Here is a 20,349-nt window from a genome sequence, read left to right as displayed (position 1 = left end):
TGGATACCTGTGATGTCACCAGTCCTCAAGCCACTGATGGCCAAGTAAGGAGGCAACACTCAAGAATATGCCCCAAATCTTCAAGAGGAACACTGTTTACCCCTGAGACTCCCAAAGTGTTTTGTGGACTCAAACACTTCATCTGTATAGTGGTGAGTAGATAATGGGTGAATTTTCATTTTTCTGTGAACTATCCCTTTACCTGTGTTTTGTTGTACTGCATTATATCCATTAGGTATGTTTTGCTGACATTGTCAGTTGTAGTCGCAAGTTGAAATTTAATACTTCAGCCCTGTAGGTATTCCAGTCCTTTGACTGTTGCTGTGTTATAAATTCTAGTTTCTCACATTGATGAGGTTTTAGTTTAGTTTTCAGTCTATGAAATGTTTTCTCACTTTTCACCTGCATTTCCTCTGGTGAGAGTTCTTTGAGTGTTGGGTTAAATAAAGCTGTCAAAGGCTCAGGTAAGTCTGGTTGTTCCTGTGTGTCAGTGTCAGATGATACAGTTTCTGTGGCACTATTTTCCAGACTCGTCAGCACTGCAGCACCTGGATCCACGGCCTTCGGTTCCCGAATGTCCTCATCTGTCAACTCTGATGACAACAAAAAGAGACAATTATTATGCTGCATAATATTCACATTTTAAGACTCTTGACTGAGTTCTTACTGAAATCATTAATCAGAAAAGAAAATGCAGATGCACAATAAATAACAGACAACCTAATTTCCTGAATAAGTCATCTGAAGGCAGATGAACAAACTATATGCCTTTATGATTTTAATCTCTGCATTGCCAAGAAACTCCTCATTTATCAGGCTACATTATGGTGTTAAAGAAAGTCTTGACAAGGAATTAAAGGCTCAATGCCAAATGGAATTTTACCAACTAAGTGGTCTTGAAAGGGGGTTGGCCTGAGGTCCTGGTACAGTGGTCCTGAATTGCAAATAATAAAACACAAAAGCATATAAGTAAACACAATCGCAAAAAAGAAACCACAGCAACAAATCACACAACAGGACGACAGTCATGTTGATAGATACCTACCCTGTCTTTTGTAATTTTTTGATGTTTGTTTTGATTTGTTGTGTTCAGGGCCACTGTAGCTGTACATTCAGGGTAGTATGACTCCATCAGTAACAACCATTGCCCAGATTTGGTCTGTAATCTGTGTCTGTAATGTATTAGCAAGTGTTACCTCCGGTGAGTCAGCAGTTTGATGGCTGCTGCTCAGACTTCTCATTATGAGGTTTTGTGGTTCCTTTCTCAGTAGCTCAGAGGCGATTAGGCCATCACTTCCTATTATATCATACATGATATCATATGTCTAAATAGAAAATATACACAGTGTACTGAAGACCGAGTTCTGGTTCTAACCACTTCCCCGTCCACCACAGACCGTTCCTTGGCTTTAGGGAGCCTCCACCTCTAAATAAATCACTGACGTGGAGCGCAGAGACATTTCTGTTAAGTTGGATTCAGAAGTTCATTATCCATTGACCAGACACATTATTCTCTGGACATACTGAGGGTTTTAAGCTCCCACATTACCATTCACATGTACAACTGCAACAAATACCCAAAACACAGTTGAAGAAATATGAGTCACAGTTAGATTTTGATAAGGGGCTTTACTCAATAGTATGTACTGAAAACAATGTTCATAAAATCCTTGAATAAAACATTTATTCATATGTTTCAGCTCTTTACGACAGGAGACAAATAAAATAAGGCAGCATGATCTTTTCAGACATGATGACCTGCTGTCCTTAATGTGCAACAACACCTACAGCTGATAAGCTACAGCTACAACCCCCACACAAGCTGTAGGCGTTTCCTTGGTCCTGTTTCCCTATTCCTTTTTTTAATTTTTAATCAACCTCCTGTTAATGTGCATTCATCGGGTTGGTTAGGGATGAAAAGTTGCAGCAGTAAAAGCACCAGCATGTGTAATATCCATCCTGACATGGAGCTGACGTTTACCTTCCCTTCTATCTGACCTTACAAAGAGGTTCCAGTAGCAGCTCACGATTACAACATTTTTAAAAACACAGGGGGAGCTGAGAAAAGTGCAACAACACAGTATCATGAATATTTGAATCCGTCCTCTCATTAAAAGCCGCAGAGCTGCAACCTCCACAAGGCCTCTTATTCCTCCTCTGTACAAACTCCATGTTTCTGAAAAGCATCAGATTAAAATTTGAATAGTTATCTAATCCCTTGTGCAGTTTTCAGTGATGGTAACATTATGGCAGTAGTTTCACTTCACATGGTTTTGGTATTTCTCCCATTTCTTTTCATTTCGTTGTATTTTAACAACAGTCCTGAGAATCCATGGTGTCTACAGTACGTCCATTATGTATTTATTTACTTGTTGGACATTCAGGGTACAGAGTCGTTCTTCCAGCCACCTCCGAGTCGTCCTGTGTTGTGGGACTGAACCATCACAACTCGTGTGTTGTTCCTGTTGTTCTTACCGTAGATGACCAGTCCAGGCAGTGTTGTCTGCCCCAGTTTGATCTATGAGAGTTTCTTAGGTGCAGTGCAGACAGTGCCCCCCCAAACCAATGATTATAATGTTCATCCAGTTGTTTTTTTAGTTTGTTTCTTTAACTTTTATTCCATCTTTTATCCTCCTGTTATATCCTCCTGACGGAACATGTGTCAGTAATATCTGTTAAGGCTCTGAGTGACTGTACTGATGTCAGGTTGTCCGTTCATCCAGATCTCTCTGAGAATCCTTTCCCGATCTTCTAGCCGCTGGGATCGGTCCAACTCTGGTGATGTGCATACACACACACACACACACACACACACACACACACACACACACACACACACAGACACACACAGAAAGAGGTAGGGGTGTTAAAATACACCCACACACTGTTCATTCACATAAATGTTAAATGTCACGTTATTATTGAGAAGACTTTCTATTGTAGAGAATAAATATATCTGACATTTGTAATGTACTTTTGTTCAGATGTATTTGTTATATGGAATAGTCAGTGGAGGATCTAGGATTTATAAATCGGGGGCCATAAAGGGGCCAATTATATCTCCAACATCCATTGACAATTTCTGATTCAGTAAGATGCACATTTCACAAGTCATTCCTTGTTTGCTGTCAGCTCCACAGCTTTGAGCAAAGAGAAACGTCATTGAACATATTTTGATGTTCATTTTGTTTGTTTTTGCTCCGGTCTGTTTTTGGTTGGTTTGTTAACTTGTTTGTGAGGAAGACTTCTGACTGGATGCTCTATTGCAGTTCTGGCTGAGATCACACAAAATTGTTTTGTGAAACCTGTGTATTTCATAATTCATAATACGATTATATTCCTTCACTAAAATGAATCCTAGTAAGATAAGGCCCTTTATTAGTCCTACAGTGGGAACATTTGCAATTTGCAATGTTACAGCAGCAAGAGGGCAGTCAAAAATAGACATTGTAAAGTAATAATACATATCATGCAATACTTATAATGTGAGGAGAGTAAAAATTTTATATATACAGTGTAGACAGAATAGTGTGAACATATGTTCAGTGAAATTGATTGCACATAAGCCATTGAATAGATAGCACGGATAAAAGGTGAGCCTGAGTTAAAGTGCTGGAGTCCATTAAAGGTGTTTGGTCTGGGAGCACAGCTGATTGTACAGTCTTACTGCTGCAGGAAGGAATGACCTGTGATACCTCTCCTTCGGTTGTTACAGTTTTCTTATGTGGCATTGTTGTGGTGATTCTGGTGTTGGTGTGTTGTGTTTGTCTCCCCCTTCTGTTCTGATCCTGCAGGTGGTGTGTGTGGCAGGGGGTGTGGCTGGCTGCAGCTAACAAGGCACACCTGCAATCATTCACCCATCATCCCCTCCATAAAAGCCTGGTCCTGACTCCACTACTCTGCCAGTTAATTCCGTCTAGTCCGGTAGCGTAAAGCAATGCCAACCGTGGATTCTTGCTTCTCGTTTTCTTTGTGTGTTTTGCATTTAACCCGTTTTATTTTCTTTTTCTACACAGACTCCTCGGTGTGCCTTGTTGCTGCTCTTCAGTTTTTGTTTTCCCTCGTGCTTGTTGTCCGGTGGATAGTTTGGCCAGCCAGCACCCTGCCTCCACAGCCTGCCCGTTTTTGTTTTTGGTGAAAATAAACTTTTCATTAACATTGTAACTATTCTCAGTGTCTGCTTTGGGGTCCAACAAAGAACCACCCCATAACAGAATTAACTGGCCAATATGGACCCCGCAGATGCTGAGAAAGTTAAACAGGCTCTTTCGAACCAAGGAGTTCGCATGGGTCAGCACGAGACAGCTCTAAAAGAGATTATGGAGGCGCTCCAGAATCTCTCCTCCAATATGGCACAAGTCGGTGGCCGCTTGGACCAGCTGTCTACTCACCTCGCCACGACGACGGTTCCCGTCCACACTCCAGCTCCGGTTCCAGCTCCAGTTCCAGCACCACCACCACTTCCCATCGCTCATTCTGCACAACCCCGGGAACCCTTCATCCCCACGCCCGTCAGGTATTCAGGAGAATTAGGGTCATGTAGACAGTTTCTTCACCAGTGCAGTCTTGTTTTTGATCAGCAACCACTCACATATTCCTCAGACCAGTCGCGGACCGCCTTTGTAATGAGTCTCCTGTCGGAGCGCGCCGCGGCTTGGTCTGTAGCCATTTCACACGCTAACTCACCCATCTGCGATTCCTTTCAGTCATTCTCCGCCGAATTTCTCAGGGTCTTCGACCATCCCCTACGTAGCAAGGAGGCTAGTAGTCGGCTCCTTTCGCTACGCCAAGGACAGAATTCAGTCGCGACTCATTCCATCGATTTCCGCATTCTCGCAATCGAGAGCGGGTGGGATGAGCGAGCCCTACAGGCGGTTTTCCTCCGGGGTTTGCGGGAGGAGTTAAGGGATGAATTAGCGGTTCGGGACGAGACCGCCTCTCTGGATGACTTAATTTCTTTAGCCATTCGCTTAGATAGTCGGCTCCGTGAGAGACGTAGGGAGAGATCAGAGAGAGAGAGACACGCACCTCCCGTGAGACAGACAATGAGCTCTCACCATCGGGGTTCTCCGGAATCTTCTCGCCCGCCATCTCCTCCCCACGGGACTCCTCCGCGGACAACCTCTTCTCCTCTCTGCCCCGAGGAGCCCATGCAACTGGGGCGGATGAGGCTCACTCAGACGGAACGTCAGCGTCGTCGCCTCCAGAGGCTCTGCATGTACTGTGGTCAGGGGGATCATCAGATGGCTCATTGCCCTGTTTTGCCAAAAGGGGGGGCTCATCAGCCACAGGAGGAGCGCTGGTGAGCCACTCATCTGTTATGTTGTCTCCTCCTCGCCTGCTACTTAAGGGCACTGTTTCATGGTCGCAGGTTTCCTTACCCCTGTCTGTCCTTATTGACTCCGGTGCAGATGACAATTTTATCGACTCTGACTTTATGATTCAATCCAACATTCCTTCTGAGCCCCTTCCTCAGCCTAAGGATGTGTTTGCACTTGATGGTAGGCTCCTGGCTCGTGTCACTCACCGCACTGTTTCCATGTCACTACTACTCTCCGGTAACCATCACGAAACTATATCCCTTTACATTATCCCATCTCCCACGTCTCCGCTAGTGTTAGGTCTCCCCTGGCTAAAACTCCATAACCCACACATTGACTGGTCTACCTCCTCCATAACCAATTGGAGTCTTTTTTGTCACTCCCATTGTTTACATTCTGCCATTCCCTCCAGAGGAGCAACCACACCATCTCCACCCAAGCCGGTCGATCTTACCTCTGTTCCCTCTGTTTACCATCATCTCCAAGATGTATTTAATAAGGATCATGCCTTGTCCCTTCCCCCTCATAGACCCTATGATTGCAGTATCAATTTGCTTTCTGGTGCCCCCTATCCGTCCAGCAAACTGTACAATTTGTCTAAACCGGAGAGAGATGCCATGGAGGCATATATCACGGATTCTCTCAAGACCGGTCTCATTCGACCCTCCTCTTCACCAATGGGAGCTGGCTTCTTCTTCGTAGCCAAGAAGGACAAGTCGCTCCGCCCCTGTATTGACTATCGAGGGTTAAATGACATAACTATCAAGAATAAATATCCCCTCCCTCTGATTGACTCAGCCTTCGGGCCCTTACACGAAGCGACCATCTTCACAAAATTGGATCTTCGTAATGCATATCATTTGGTCAGAGTCAAGGAGGGGGATGAGTGGAAGACCGGTTTTAACACTCCTTTAGGACATTTCGAGTATCTGGTTATGCCTTTCGGTCTTACAAACGCACCTGCTGTTTTCCAAACACTTATTAATGATGTATTGCGGGATATGTTGAATAGGTTTGTTTTTGTTTATCTGGATGACATTTTGATTTTCTCACGCAATATCAAGGAACATGTTCAGCACGTTGCACTGGTGCTGAAAAGACTACTGGAGAACAAGCTGTATGTTAAGGCAGAAAAATGTACCTTTCATGTTCCATCAGTAAGTTTTCTGGGTTTTATTGTGGAGAAGGGACAAATTAAGACCGACCCTGCCAAGGTTCAGGCAGTGGCCGAATGGCCCACTCCTACATCTAGGAAGCAACTTCAGAGGTTTTTAGGATTTGCTAATTTTTACCGTAGATTTATCCGGGACTATAGCAAAGTTGCCACACCTCTGACCAAGTTGACTTCAGTCAAGATCCCTTTTGAATGGTCACCGGCAGCAGAGGCAGCGTTTTCGAGACTGAAATTTTTGTTTTCCTCTGCACCTGTACTAATACATCCTGACTCTGCAGTTCAGTTCGTGGTGGAGGTGGATGCTTCGGACTCCGGTGTGGGGGCGGTTCTTTCCCAGCGAACCGCCTCCGACCAGAAGCTGCACCCCTGTGCCTTTTTCTCCCGCCAGCTCTCCTCTGCGGAGAAGAATTATGATGTTGGAAACCGGGAGCTTTTAGCGGTCGTCCTGGCCCTCCAGGAGTGGAGGCACTGGCTTGAGGGCTCTATTCACCCATTTATAGTCTGGTCTGACCATAAGAATCTCTCATACCTCCGCTCTGCCCGTAGGCTTAACTCACGCCAGGCTCGGTGGGCCCTGTTCCTGGGACGTTTTAACTTCACTCTCACCTTCAGACCCGGCACCAGGAACATCAAACCGGATGCCTTGTCCCGTCAGTTCGCCCCTCCGGTGGAGGATTCTGCGGGGAGTACCATCTTGCCTTCCTCCTGTGTGGTCGGAGCAGCTGGGTGGGAGATCGAGGGAGTGGTCCAGGGAGCCCAGAAGGACCAACCAGTTCCTCATGGGTGTCCACCCAACCGTCTGTTTGTTCCTCCAGCTGCCAGATCCTCAGTTCTCCAATGGGGGCATTCCTCCAGGATTTCATGCCACCCTGGTTCCCACCGGACTCTGACCCTCATACAACAACGTTTTTGGTGGCCCTCGATGGCTGCAGACACCAAGCTGTTTGTTTCCGCCTGTTCTGTCTGCGCCCGGAGTAAGGCTTCCCATCAGGCTCCTGCCGGCCTGCTCCGTCCCCTGCCCATTCCCCACCGGCCATGGTCCCACATCGCGGTGGACTTCATCACAGGCCTGCCGCCTTCGGAGGGGAACACTGTTGTACTTACCATCGTCGACCGCTTCTCCAAGGCGGCACATTTCATTCCCCTGTCTAAGCTGCCATCCGCCCTCGAGACGGCCATTCTTCTGGTCCAGCATGTGTTCCGTCTCCACGGCATCCCGGTGGACATTGTATCGGACAGGGGTCCGCAGTTCTCCGCCCGTGTATGGAGAGCCTTTTGCCAGGCATTGGGGGCGTCGGCCAGCCTATCGTCTGGTTACCACCCTCAGACGAACGGTCAGACGGAACGGGCAAATCAGGACCTAGGGGCGGCCCTGCGTTGCGTCTCATCCTGCCATCCGGCTTCCTGGTCCACCCACCTCCCCTGGGTAGAATACGCCCACAACTCCCTGGTCTGCTCCGCCACAGGTATGTCCCCGTTTATGGCTGCTAACGGATACCAACCTCCACTCTTCCCAGCTCAGGAGACGGACGTGGCGGTACCCTCGGTGCAGGGTCATCTCCGGCGTGCTCGTCGAGTCTGGCGTGAGGCCCGGGCAGCCCTCATCCGTACCGCTGCTCGCAATCAGAGAGTAGCGGACCGTCATCGCACCCCGGCCCCTAATTACCAGCCTGGTCAGAGAGTATGGTTATCTTCCCGGGACTTACCACTTCAAACAGAATCCCGGAAACTGACACCCAAATTTATTGGCCCGTACGAGATTGACCGGGTCATCAACCCCTGTGTTATGAGGCTTAAGCTTCCCCCCTCACTTAATATCCACCCAGCTTTCCATGTCTCTCTCCTCAAGCCAGTGTCTACCAGCCCGCTAAGCCCTCCGGCCGAGCCCCCGCCACCCACCCGGAGTATTGATGACCACCCTGCCTATACGGTAACTAAGATATTGGACGTACGTCGGCGAGGCAGGGGGTTTCAGTATCTGGTGGATTGGGAGGGTTATGGGCCGGAGGAGCGGCAGTGGATTTCCCGCTCCCTCATTCTGGACCCCACACTCCTCCATGACTTTTATTCTCAGTTCCCGGACAAGCCTGGTAGGCCACCAGGAGGTGTCCCTTGAGGGGGGGGTACTGTGGTGATTCTGGTGTTGGTGTGTTGTGTTTGTCTCCCCCTTCTGTTCTGATCCTGCAGGTGGTGTGTGTGGCAGGGGGTGTGGCTGGCTGCAGCTAACAAGGCACACCTGCAATCATTCACCCATCATCCCCTCCATAAAAGCCTGGTCCTGACTCCACTACTCTGCCAGTTAATTCCGTCTAGTCCGGTAGCGTAAAGCAATGCCAACCGTGGATTCTTGCTTCTCGTTTTCTTTGTGTGTTTTGCATTTAACCCGTTTTATTTTCTTTTTCTACACAGACTCCTCGGTGTGCCTTGTTGCTGCTCTTCAGTTTTTGTTTTCCCTCGTGCTTGTTGTCCGGTGGATAGTTTGGCCAGCCAGCACCCTGCCTCCACAGCCTGCCCGTTTTTGTTTTTGGTGAAAATAAACTTTTCATTAACATTGTAACTATTCTCAGTGTCTGCTTTGGGGTCCAACAAAGAACCACCCCATAACAATTGTGTTTGTGTGTGTCTGTGTGTGTACCCTCAGCTGATGTAAACATGGTGGCATGCAGTAGGGCTCTCTCAAAGCGTCTGCGTCGTCGTGCCGACAGGTCAGACGTGTCGTCCCATTCCTCTGACTCACTGTCCCCCACAGGCCCGGCCCCTCCAGACGCAACAACAGCAGTGCTGTCTGGATTACTGTTGCCGGGCTGATGGCGGGGACAGCTGTGATGGTGATGGTGACGGTGATGGTGATGGTGCCTGCTCCTGTGTCGATGGTGAGGGTTGTTACTGTTTCCATAGTTACAGTCTGCTCGACAGTGTATCTGGAAGACGATGGCACAGAGTGTGACGAGGAGGCCGACACACACACCACCCAGAAACACCAGAGCTGCCCTCTCAGGTTGGTCTAAAAGAGAGAGAGAGAGAGAGAGAGAGAGAGAGAGAGAGAGAGAGAGAGGGAGAGAGAGAGATGTTTGGTATAAACGTATTATCTTTATTCATTTGAAATCAGCATTGTCTCAACACTTATAATTGAATCACACATAAGATCAATTTGTTATCAATTTAAAATTGTTTAGACTTCTTGCAGACTACACATGCAGCGTGTTGGGCATCTCATCTTAGCACAGAATACTTGCAATGACAGTTATTCAGGTTTTGGTCCTACCTGCAATGAAGGTGTAAGCAGCCATCAGGTTGCTAAGCAATGCCATCTCCTGGGAGACCACCTTCACCTCCATATTTGGACTTGTTGTTACTGGAGTGCTCATGATGTACTCTAATGTGTTCTCTTGCAGAGGTCAGTGTGGTTCCTTGCTCATGTCTCCCCGAGACTGTAGGTTTGAGCTGTGGAGGGAGCAGAACAGAAGTGAGGAGTAATAGAGGGACAGAAGGAAAGAAAAATGGAAGATGGTGAACGGTGAAAAGGCACAAACATGTGGGTACAACAACTAATTATGCCTCAATGGCTGCTCTCACTCACACTGTAAGTGAAACACACACAGCTTCATTTTAATCTAAATGCTTTTGAGAACTCTGCCTCAAGTGATCCTCCCATGATACACACTTGTTAATAAGGTTTACAGTCCTTGCATAGTGGGATGTTAGTGCAATATGTACACACTGTGCTCTGTTTTAAATGTTTAAATTATCCACTAGGTGGCAACAAATAGCTATCAGCCAACTTACACTTTGTTTAAACTGTAAACGCGTGCGCACACACACACACACACACACACACACACACACACACGACATGATGTTGATTGGAGACTGACCAAAGTCTTATGAGATTCTTTGTGGACTCAAAATCACACTTGTACTGATAGTGATTAGTCTTTTATTATTTTAGCTCTGGCAAATAAAAAAGCATCAACCAGTGACACATACCACAGCATATCGCCTGAGCTTGTTTGCAATGCCTAAGGAACAGTATAGGCAAATATCTAAATAGTATTGTCTAGACACGTAGACCCACAACCAGACTGGAACTCCCCAACACATTTCCAGAATTATAGCCTGAGTGTGTGTGTTTAGATACATAACTGCTCAGTATGTGAGAGTCCAGACTCTCAGGGAGGAGAGAGAATAGAGAACCCATCACTGTGACATGCAGACTAATTCAACTAACAGAGCTGAAATCCTGGAGAAGATCCAAGAGGATCTTTCATCTTGTGAAAGGAGAGGAGGATTGTGACAGAGCAAGAAAAGAGACAAGACTCCATGGGTCTGATTTTAGTGCTTAACTTGTGCCTCACCTGATCTGCTCAACCAAACACTCCACAGTCTAACAAGGGTCACAATGGAAGTGGTCTAAACAGGGTTTTATCTCAAGATGCCTGAAAGCTTTTTAAATGTCAGGAAAAATGGCTCAGGCCACATTAAATTTCTCAGCTACACATTGGTGGTAGTGACTGGTTTCTAGACGTATTTGCTCCCACACAGTTGGAAGTCTACACCCCATTTAAATCCACTAAATATAGATTTATACTCATCAATACCAACCCCCAAGTTCACACATAATTCTCTGAGAAATCAACACAAATGTCAAATGCAACCCACTGATCCGGATCGACACAAAACTGAAATGTCCAGCAATTTTCTTTTACTTGAGGAGTTAATAGAAAATCTGTCATTGCTTGAACTGCTCTAAATATATAGAAACATACAAACTTTAATAGGAAGTGACTTAGAGTACTTTGTGTGTTCATTATGACATAAATCTAACGCTTGGTGCATAATGCGGTTTGACCGAGTTTAAATACTGCTTCAGGAATAAAGCTGTCTTCATCAGCTAATAAAAGCTCCGTCCTGGATAATGCTGATTAACAACCATCACTTACTGTAGGTACAGTGTTGTGTAACAGTGCAAGATAAGAGCTGGTGAGTGTTGGTAATTTCACTTACTGGGCTCAGCAACACTGAAATCCTGCAAACATTTACAGTTCCTATTCATGAATTTTTAAAGACAAATGAAAATCTGTGCCGTAAATAGTTTCTATTCTCTTAAGTAGAGTTAAATAATATCTTCACTTACAGCAGGGGTGACACTTCACTGAACTGTGCTTAAAGCTCGACTCGCGAATTTCACAAAAATGGTGAAGCCCCTCGGTGAGACATGACATATCTGCCAGTGTTCACCAACATCCCTTTTTCGTCTCGTCCAAAATGTATGAATTTCTTCTTCCAGATAAAATTAGAAGTGTTTATCCTGTCACGTACAGATACAGAGAACTGATTCCATGAATGTGTTTTAATTTCCCAGCTGGAGACTTAAAATACATCTCATGTGAGTGTGTTCTGGCTGAGAGTACATGAGCTTTTCCCCTATTAAGCCTTTTGATAATGTGTGGAAACACTTCATGAAGACAGACCAGATTTCATGACAAGCAAGTGTATGTGTACCTCAAAGTCCATCTTAAAAAGATCAAAATATAAAACCTGCACATTGTACTCTCACAAGTTCAAACTTCAACAGATAAAGAATGGATGATGCTCTCACAGAAGATCAAAGAGGAAACTTTCAGTTAAAACCAAACTTATAAGAAACGAAAATACTTGAACACACATCAGTTTGATACCAACTATACCTAAAATGACAGAAACATATTTAAGGAAAATGTATTTGACGTGTTCTTTGACGTTATTTTGGTCTATGTCCAGTCCACTAACATGGAGGAGGTGGGATTTATGACCTAGACTGCAGCCATCCACCAAGTGGCATATGAGACACTTTGGGGAGCTCTCATGTTGTCCATCTTTAAATACGGATTATGGTAAAAACTGAAATCTGCTTGAAGAACAAGTCAGCAGTTTATCAGTCACATTTCAGAAAGCATGCAAGCCATAATGAGAAATGTATTTTCATCTCAGACTGACACATTGATCAGCATTAAAAACACACCTCAGGCCCATAATTATGTTACACAACAGTGAAGAGCAATGCATCAACACAACACGTGCAAAAGGGAAGAACACGGCTACAGCTCACATGACACGCAGTGCAACATAACACATCCAAACATAACCCAAGCTCCGAGCACTTTCTAAATTCACTGGCTGTCAGGGTCATTTAGGGATGTTGTGTGTAAACGCTGCAGGACGCGGCCGCCCTTCTCTCCCCTGCTCTCCTGCACACTGCCTCTTTTTCGTCTGTTACATCTGGACTTTTAGATTTTAGATCATACCGCTGAATTCAGCTTTTTATTCTTTTCTTTGTCTTTTAAAATAAAAGCTGCTCAGATCCTTTTGTTTCATGATGCACCCAATTAAAGATCAGTGTCTCAACAGGTAAATGCAGAGAAAAAAACCTGCCATGATTTACTGTCAGGCAGCTGAGCATCACAGTTATGTAATAACATCAGTATGAGACAGTGGGATCCAGCTCATTACAGCCAATCACTCGCTCCAACAGCCAAGACAACAGGAGCTGGATACACTGACACATGACCGGATCTCACCCAGTTTATTTCATTCGGTCTATTGACGGATATTTTAGTGAATGAGTTCGAGTGAGTGGATATATTTGTACCATTAGGTGCGCATCATATGCTAAGCTAAGCTAATGAGCTGTAGCTGTAGAGTGATATTATCTAACTCTCACACACAGTAACTTTAAGCAAGTTTTTTGTTTTCACTGCTGGAGAGATGAGGTAAGGATCATGGAAGAACCCATTCAATTTTGGGGAGGATCCAGATATTTTCTTTAACGAGATAAAGGGCGATTTTTTTAACATGAATTTGTGTTATTTGGACTGTTGTGCTTTAGCGGAGGTACACAGTTTTTTAAATAATATTTAAAGTACACGAAACAATAAGAGAATGAGGTTCGTCACATAATGGACAATTCATCCATCCATTATATATTCCTCTTATCCTGGAGGGGTCTTGGGTCTGCTTATCCCAGTTGACAAACACTTCACATTCATACCAATGTTCAATTCAGAGTCTCACATTAACCTCAATCTGCGTTTAATTGGACCATGCAAAGAAGCCATGATGCCTGGAGAAAACCCAGAGAGACCCCGGCTGAGGTGGGATTTAAACCATTTAACCACGTTACTGTGAGGTGACAGTGTTAACCTCTTCATTACCGTGCAGCCTGGACAATTCAGGCAGAATTTAAAAGAAAGGAAATGGATGGCAACTTAACCTGCAAGCATCTTTTTGGATCATACTGTATCACCCTGTGGGGCACAATCACAGCTCAACAGTAAGTGTGAGACACAGATCCTCGTCACATTTCTCTCTGTGATCGTACACTCTGCTCAAATGAACAAGTGAACATTCACAATAGCTCTTTGTTTTTGTGTGTAAAAAGAGTATATGGTTTCTTTTTGCTTGTTTCAGCTGAGCTCACAATGTACATCAGCAAACATGCACACACACACACACACACACACACACACACACACACACACACACACACACACACACACTCCACATGTGCTCATCACACTTTAAACGTGTTTCTCCTTGTGTGTTTGTGTGTTTGTGTGCGAAGCTAATGCAATGTGACACTGGCTTTTCTTTCCTCTATTGCACTCTTATTATTTATCTTATCCTGAAGATAGAGCAGAGAGAAAGGAGGAACAAAAATAAGGAAAGAAGAAAAGAGACAGAAGGAATCAGATAGAAACAAAGATAAATGAAGTAAAGATAAATGAGAGGAGGAACAACACCAACTAAGAAAAGACACTGTAAAGACTCCGTTCAGTGTAGTACACATCATCATCATCATCATCATCAATAGAGACAATCATCAGCAACAGAATCATATGCAGTTCTTACCACATGCAAACACATGTTTATACTCACATTTCATTGATGCAAAGATTCCATCTGTAGTGTGTTTACTCTTCTCCTCATCTTCCTCTTCCTCACCACCCCTCAACTCTTCTCCCCCTCTCCTTCCCCCTCTTCCTCCTCTTTCTCCTCCTCTTCCTTGCCCGTGCCCTGTGCACCTCTCCGCACTGTTCTCCTCTACCCTCTCTGCTCTCTACTCAATTCAACTCTCTCCTCTCCTCTCCTCTCCCCTCCCCTCCCTTCCTCTCCTCTCCTCTCCTCTCCTCTCCTCTCCTCTCCTCTCCTCTCCCCTCCCCTCCCCTCCCCTCCTCTCCTCTCCTCTCCTCTCCTCTCCTCTCACGATAACACTATAATTATATGTATAAATCTTCCGTGTCCTCCCCCAGTTGTTGGATAAGTCAGTGTAGACAAGCCTTCCCCTCCTCTTCACTTTCTTACACAGATACAAACTAAAATCTTCAGTCATTCTCTTTCTCTCGCCTCAGTTGTCTTTCTCTCTTTGGGGCAGCAGCAGCAGGAGATGGAGGGATGATACTCCCACTGTTTTTTAGTGTGGAGTTTGCAGATATTCCATTTTAGATTGTTCCAGATTCCAGAGAAATTTTTATTTTCCTGAAAGAGACACAGAGGTCGGGTCCTGGAGGGAGCAGAGATGTGACAAGAGCAACTCCGACAGGTCGACTAAACCTCCCTCCTCTATCTCTGCCAAACATCAGCTTACCTTCCTTCTCTCATATTCTCTCTCTCTGCCTCTCTCTCTCACACACACATACACTCTCACACATTCACAAACACACACTTGTCTTCCTGGTTGCCCTCTTTCATGCAGAACATTCAGTGGAGGGAGGGGAGAGAAAAGAAGGAGGGAGGCAGGGACACATTGACAGGAAAGCAAACAGTGTAAAAACATGTCAAACTTTCAAACCTCCCGTGTGAAAATATATATTATTTAAGAAGAAGAAAAAACACATAGGTAAGTTTAGCACATGGAAAGAACTGATACATATGTTACCAGTATTTTACATTTTACATGTGAAAACATATTAATGCTGCATGTTTGTTGTATGGTGTATGTTTTATGGTGTACACTGCATGTGATATGTGGTATCCTGTATGTTGTATGTATAAATCTTCAGTTATTCAGTTATATTTTAAAGTTATATGTTATATGTCGTATGCTGCCTGTTGTATGTTTTAGGTGGTATACTGTATGTTGTATGTTTTATGTGGTATACTGTATGTTGTATGTTTTATGTGGAATACTGTATGTTCTATGTTTTAGGTGGTAAACTGTATGTTCTATGTTTTAGGTGGTAAACTGTAGGTTGTATACTGTAGGTTGTATACTGTATTCTGTATGTTTTAGGTGGTATACTGTATGTTGTATGTTTTAGGTGGTATACTGTATGTTGTATGTTTTATGTGGTATACTGTATGTTCTATGTTTTAGGTGCTATACTGTAGGTTATATACTGTATGTTGTATGTTTTATGTGGTATACTGTAGGTTATATACTGTATGTTGTATGTTTTATGTGGTATACTGTAGGTTGTATACTGTATTCTGTATGTTTCAGGTGGTATACTGTATGTTGTATGTTTCAGGTGGTATACTGTATGTTGTATACTGTATGTTGTATGTTTTATGTTGTATACTGTATGCTGTATGTTGTGTAGTTGTGTTATATGTGTATGTGGAGGTGAGGAGGCTGGGAGATCACCTTCACCTGTACTAGAGGATCATGGTGAGATCTGTTAGCTGACTGATCCTCAGGGATAAAAGGCAGTAGCTGAGCTGCCTCACTGAGACACGTGCAGAGAGACACATGGAGATACAAGGACAGAGAGACACAATGACTTGGGAGGACATGAGCAAAACTAGTGAAACAGAGGTGCCAGCTGAAAAGCTGGATGCCAGTTAAGTTTTCATCCTTAACCCTAACCCTAATTACAACCCAAAGTCTCTATGACCTTCAGAAAAAGTTATTCAAAAATATCTTGTACTTTTTTTTTTTAGATTTGGTGGTTTCACCATTTCCAAAGGTCGTAGAAGCTTGGGGGTAGTCCCAATGGATCAGGCAGAGCCATATTAGTGGGGATGGAACCAACTTCCAAGTCTCTATGACCTTCAGAAAAAAAGTTATTGAAGAATATCTTGAACTCCTATAGGTTTTCATCCCTAACCCTAACCCTAATCACAACCCTCACCCTACCCCTTCCGAAGGTTGTAGAAGCTCGGGGGTGGTACCAATGGATCGGGCATACCCACATTAGTGGAGATGGAACCAACTTCCAAGTCTCTATGATCTACAGAAAAAAAGTTATTGAAGAATATATTGATCTCCAATGGGTATTCATCCCTAACCCTAATTGCAACCCTAACCCATATTGTGTGAAGACAATGAAGATGCTGCAAAACAACAGAACATCTCTGGTTGTGTGTGGGAGAGCCCCTGTGGCAAGGTCATTTGCCACAGTGTAATACCCAGTGGTGTTTTACACAAATGAAGTTCCAAACAGATGAATAGTTATTTGAATATAAACTGATTTGAATTTTAAAAAATCAACGAGACACAATCTCTAACAGACAAATCTGAATAGACAGATGAGACATTAGAGAAAAAGAGATAGAGATAGAACTTCATTTAGCTGTTTGGAAATTTACCTTCTCACTGCACACACACACACACACACACGCACAGCCGAATGATTATATGCCTGCTGCTGTTAAATATTGTTGTTGATGCCTAGAAACTGTGTGCCATCTGTGTATGTGAGTGAGTTAGTGTGTCTTTACTTGACTGGGTTTTATGGGAGTGATGTTTCGGATCTAAATCAGCAATTCTCTAAAAATAACTTTATATCAGGTAATGCTGATGAAAATTTGATCAGCCAACCTGTGTCATTGGCAGGTCTGTTTGTGCTGATGTTATACAACAGGGGAAAACAGGAAAAACTCTCCCACTCCACTTCAGGTCAGGTTAGGGTCTGACAGAATTATTCAGGGACACAGCTCTCAAGTCTGTGAAAAAGAAAAAAAACACCTTGCATGCATGTCTGCTAAAACCTTTCAGATAGAAACCTTTAACAAAGTCTTTGTGTGTTCTTGTTTGACTTGAGGTGATCAAGGCCATATAAATAAATTGCAGACCCTCTGCATGTGCAGTGTCTGTGGACCTATTCCCTCTCTTACATTCATTCAAATCTAATTACAAAACACTGAATCAACAACTAAACACATTTAACATGACTCAAAAGAATTGTTATCCCATATGTGCTTTAGTCTGCACAATCTGTAATCAAATTTCTTTAGCTCTCCTCTCTATGATGGACATTTACAGGGGAGAAAACATTAAAAAAGACATTAACGGTAATTACCTCATGTTTGTTGTTCGTGCTGTTATTATAGCCCAGGCATCATAGAAAGGTGAGAAAGCTTCCACATTGTGAGAGGGATTTTGGAAAATACTCTTCAGCATTTCCTCTCACTTCTTTCACTCCTCTTCCTCAGTCCAGCTCCTCACCACCATCAGATCAACCTGTGCTCTCTTCTCCTTCATTGTCTCCAACGTTCCTGCTTTCCATCTCCGTCACATAGTCGGTATCTGGCTGGAAGAACATGCTGAATGTCAAAGTGGTGAAAGTTGCAGAAGATTTCAACATAAAACATGAAGTATTTTAGAAAGTAGTAAATATATGTGATAACTGGTTACATCTGATAATTTTCTTATTGTGTGGAACACCATGAAAGGTGTTTCTGTGTTGAAAGTTGATTAGAAATATTTATAAATTAAGCAAAGAAGGAAAGTCAAGAAAAAAGAAGGAACCATAATAACCTCCACCGAGGCGAAACAATCCTACACCTGACTGTCTGGTTCTTAACAATGTAAAAGAATGTAATCTGATAATCTGAATGATAAAAATGAACACACATTTTGAAAAAAATCTAACTTAAAAGTGAGATTTATATAGTTTTATAGATCTGCCTCAATGATCTGGATCCACTGCAAACCTTTATGGGTGCAACCCTCACCCATGGTGCATCCTGATAATTAGTCCAGTTCTTTTTGCATAATCCTGCTGACTGACAGACAAAGAAACAAACACGGACGACAACATGGGCTCCTTGGCAGAGGAAATAAACGAAAATGGCGGTAGATTAGAAGAACTATTGGAAAACTTACACTGAGCAATTCCACAAATCAAGTTCATGCTTCTTCCATATATTTAATTAGAAAATATAGATTAATGTGAAGACAATAAAAACAAGACACTTGTCTGACACTTGACATCATCTTATCACTTCATCATCGTAATAACCAATAATAAAAACACATAGTATATCGTAACCTTGTTCTACATACAGAATACACAACCACTTACCATCCATAATGCATCTGTGTCTGCACGCTCAGCGTGATCAAATATTAACAGTCTTTGTACAGTGTGTTCCGTGAGGAATTGTTGTCCATCATGCCTGAAGCAGTGACGGACGAGGAGCAGTAAGACTCAGATGCTGGATGTTTGGGAGCACTGGACCTGTACACACCAGTTCACTCTGTGCTCCACACGTACCTCACTTCATTATTCATGATCAACCTTCAGGTCAGAGCTGCATCAATGTGAAACTGGGTCATTCTCTAATGGACGAAAGTAGTAACTATTCACAACATTCAAAGTGAGCTACAGACGAGAGCCTACAGTGTGTGTGCCATGTGGTTGCTTAGCTTTGTTCTGGAAGTGAGTAAAACACATAATTTGACCTTTTACAAATGGTTTAATAATCTCTCAAACACCAGGACACTTGAGTTTTTCATCAAGCAGCTAAACTCCAGCTTCAGTACAGAGATATGTTGGGGACTATTTTTAGCTGCGGATTAAGACACATTTACAGCAGCAGGAGAATGTGTGTGCAGGGCATGGATTAAAAGAATATTACAGCTGTATTTCAACTACAGGAACTTTTCTCAGGAACAAGGAACCTTTGCAGGAACTTTGTGTGTCCACTGCAGGGACCAGGGGCGAAATAAAGTTCCAGGGAAATCTTTTTACTCCCTGAAAGTCCATGCTCGGAGGGAGGTAGTTCTTTATGAAAGTACCAGAACCTTTGGGGTGGGGCTTTCAACAAACCTGACTGGTTGAGTACTCCATCATTTTTTTCTGGGCAGACAGATTATTTCCTCCATCAAGAAGGCTACGTTTTCACCAGTTTGCTGGTTTGTGTGTTTGTAAGCAGGACTGCACAAAAACAACTGGAGGGATTTCATTTACATTTTGGTGCTCATCCAATTTCTTTAACATTGGGGCTTTTATCAACATTGATTTTATTGTTTTCTGAGAGAATAATTCAGGGATTTCAATGAAATAAAAGATGTTGTTCAATGCACTGCAGGAGAACGTCTGTGACACAAAAACTGATGATCTGAATCTCCTCCATGTTAACTGTTGTTCTAGTGTTGCTCTGTTTAGCATCATCATTGTTGTTGTTGTATAGTCTTCTCGTTGTCTTCATTCGTCAGCTTGTTTAATCTCTCCTGGTGTTTATATTCTTCATTGTATATCACTAGCCTTCTCCTCTGGGTAAAACTTTGAAGTACTTGTACTTTACTCGAGTATTTATAGTTCTTGTCAGTTTTCTACCGAGAGCTGTAGTTACAGGTTTCTATGCAGGAGAGGTTTTTCAGTATAAACCCTGATACATTTCTAAAGTAGGTTGCATTGTTTTTGCTTAAACTACAGAATATATAAAGATGAGCTTCAACTTGGCCGACTGGGACGTTGCATTGATAATAATCTTCTTGTAAACAGCTGTGGGAGTGGCTATTCTGATGCACATCAAATACCAAATGTCAAAAAACTGAGGGAAGACTCTCGTCTCTTCAGCTGCCGAATGCTCCACTATGCACTGGTTGTGTCTGCTGTTGAACAGGTAGTGTTGATGTGCAGTGAGTTG

At 43.6% G+C, this 20,349-nt stretch overlaps 1 protein-coding gene and 1 long non-coding RNA gene across 2 annotated transcripts; one reads left to right on the top strand and one right to left on the bottom strand.

Annotated features, from left to right (window-relative positions):
* Nucleotides 1-1,597: 1,597 nt before the first annotated feature.
* On the bottom strand, nucleotides 1,598-14,600 carry eva1a (eva-1 homolog A (C. elegans)). Its single transcript, XM_020079888.2, has 4 exons — nucleotides 14,410-14,600; nucleotides 9,761-9,939; nucleotides 9,131-9,499; nucleotides 1,598-2,775 (listed from the first exon to the last, which is right to left on the bottom strand). Exons 2-4 carry the CDS (start codon nucleotides 9,861-9,863, stop codon nucleotides 2,663-2,665), a joined length of 585 nt encoding a protein of 194 aa, XP_019935447.1. The 5' UTR covers nucleotides 9,864-9,939; nucleotides 14,410-14,600; the 3' UTR covers nucleotides 1,598-2,662.
* LOC138407237 (uncharacterized) lies at nucleotides 2,788-4,164 on the top strand. The gene is made up of 2 exons (XR_011240657.1): nucleotides 2,788-3,924; nucleotides 4,017-4,164. It is a non-coding gene; the product is annotated as an uncharacterized lncRNA (long non-coding RNA).
* Nucleotides 14,601-20,349: the final 5,749 nt, after the last annotated feature.

The sequence above is a fragment of the Paralichthys olivaceus genome, chromosome 1 (genome assembly GCF_024713975.1).
Source record: "Paralichthys olivaceus isolate ysfri-2021 chromosome 1, ASM2471397v2, whole genome shotgun sequence".
Taxonomy (NCBI): Eukaryota; Metazoa; Chordata; class Actinopteri; order Pleuronectiformes; family Paralichthyidae; genus Paralichthys; species Paralichthys olivaceus.
This window is presented reverse-complemented; position numbering and strand designations above follow the sequence as displayed.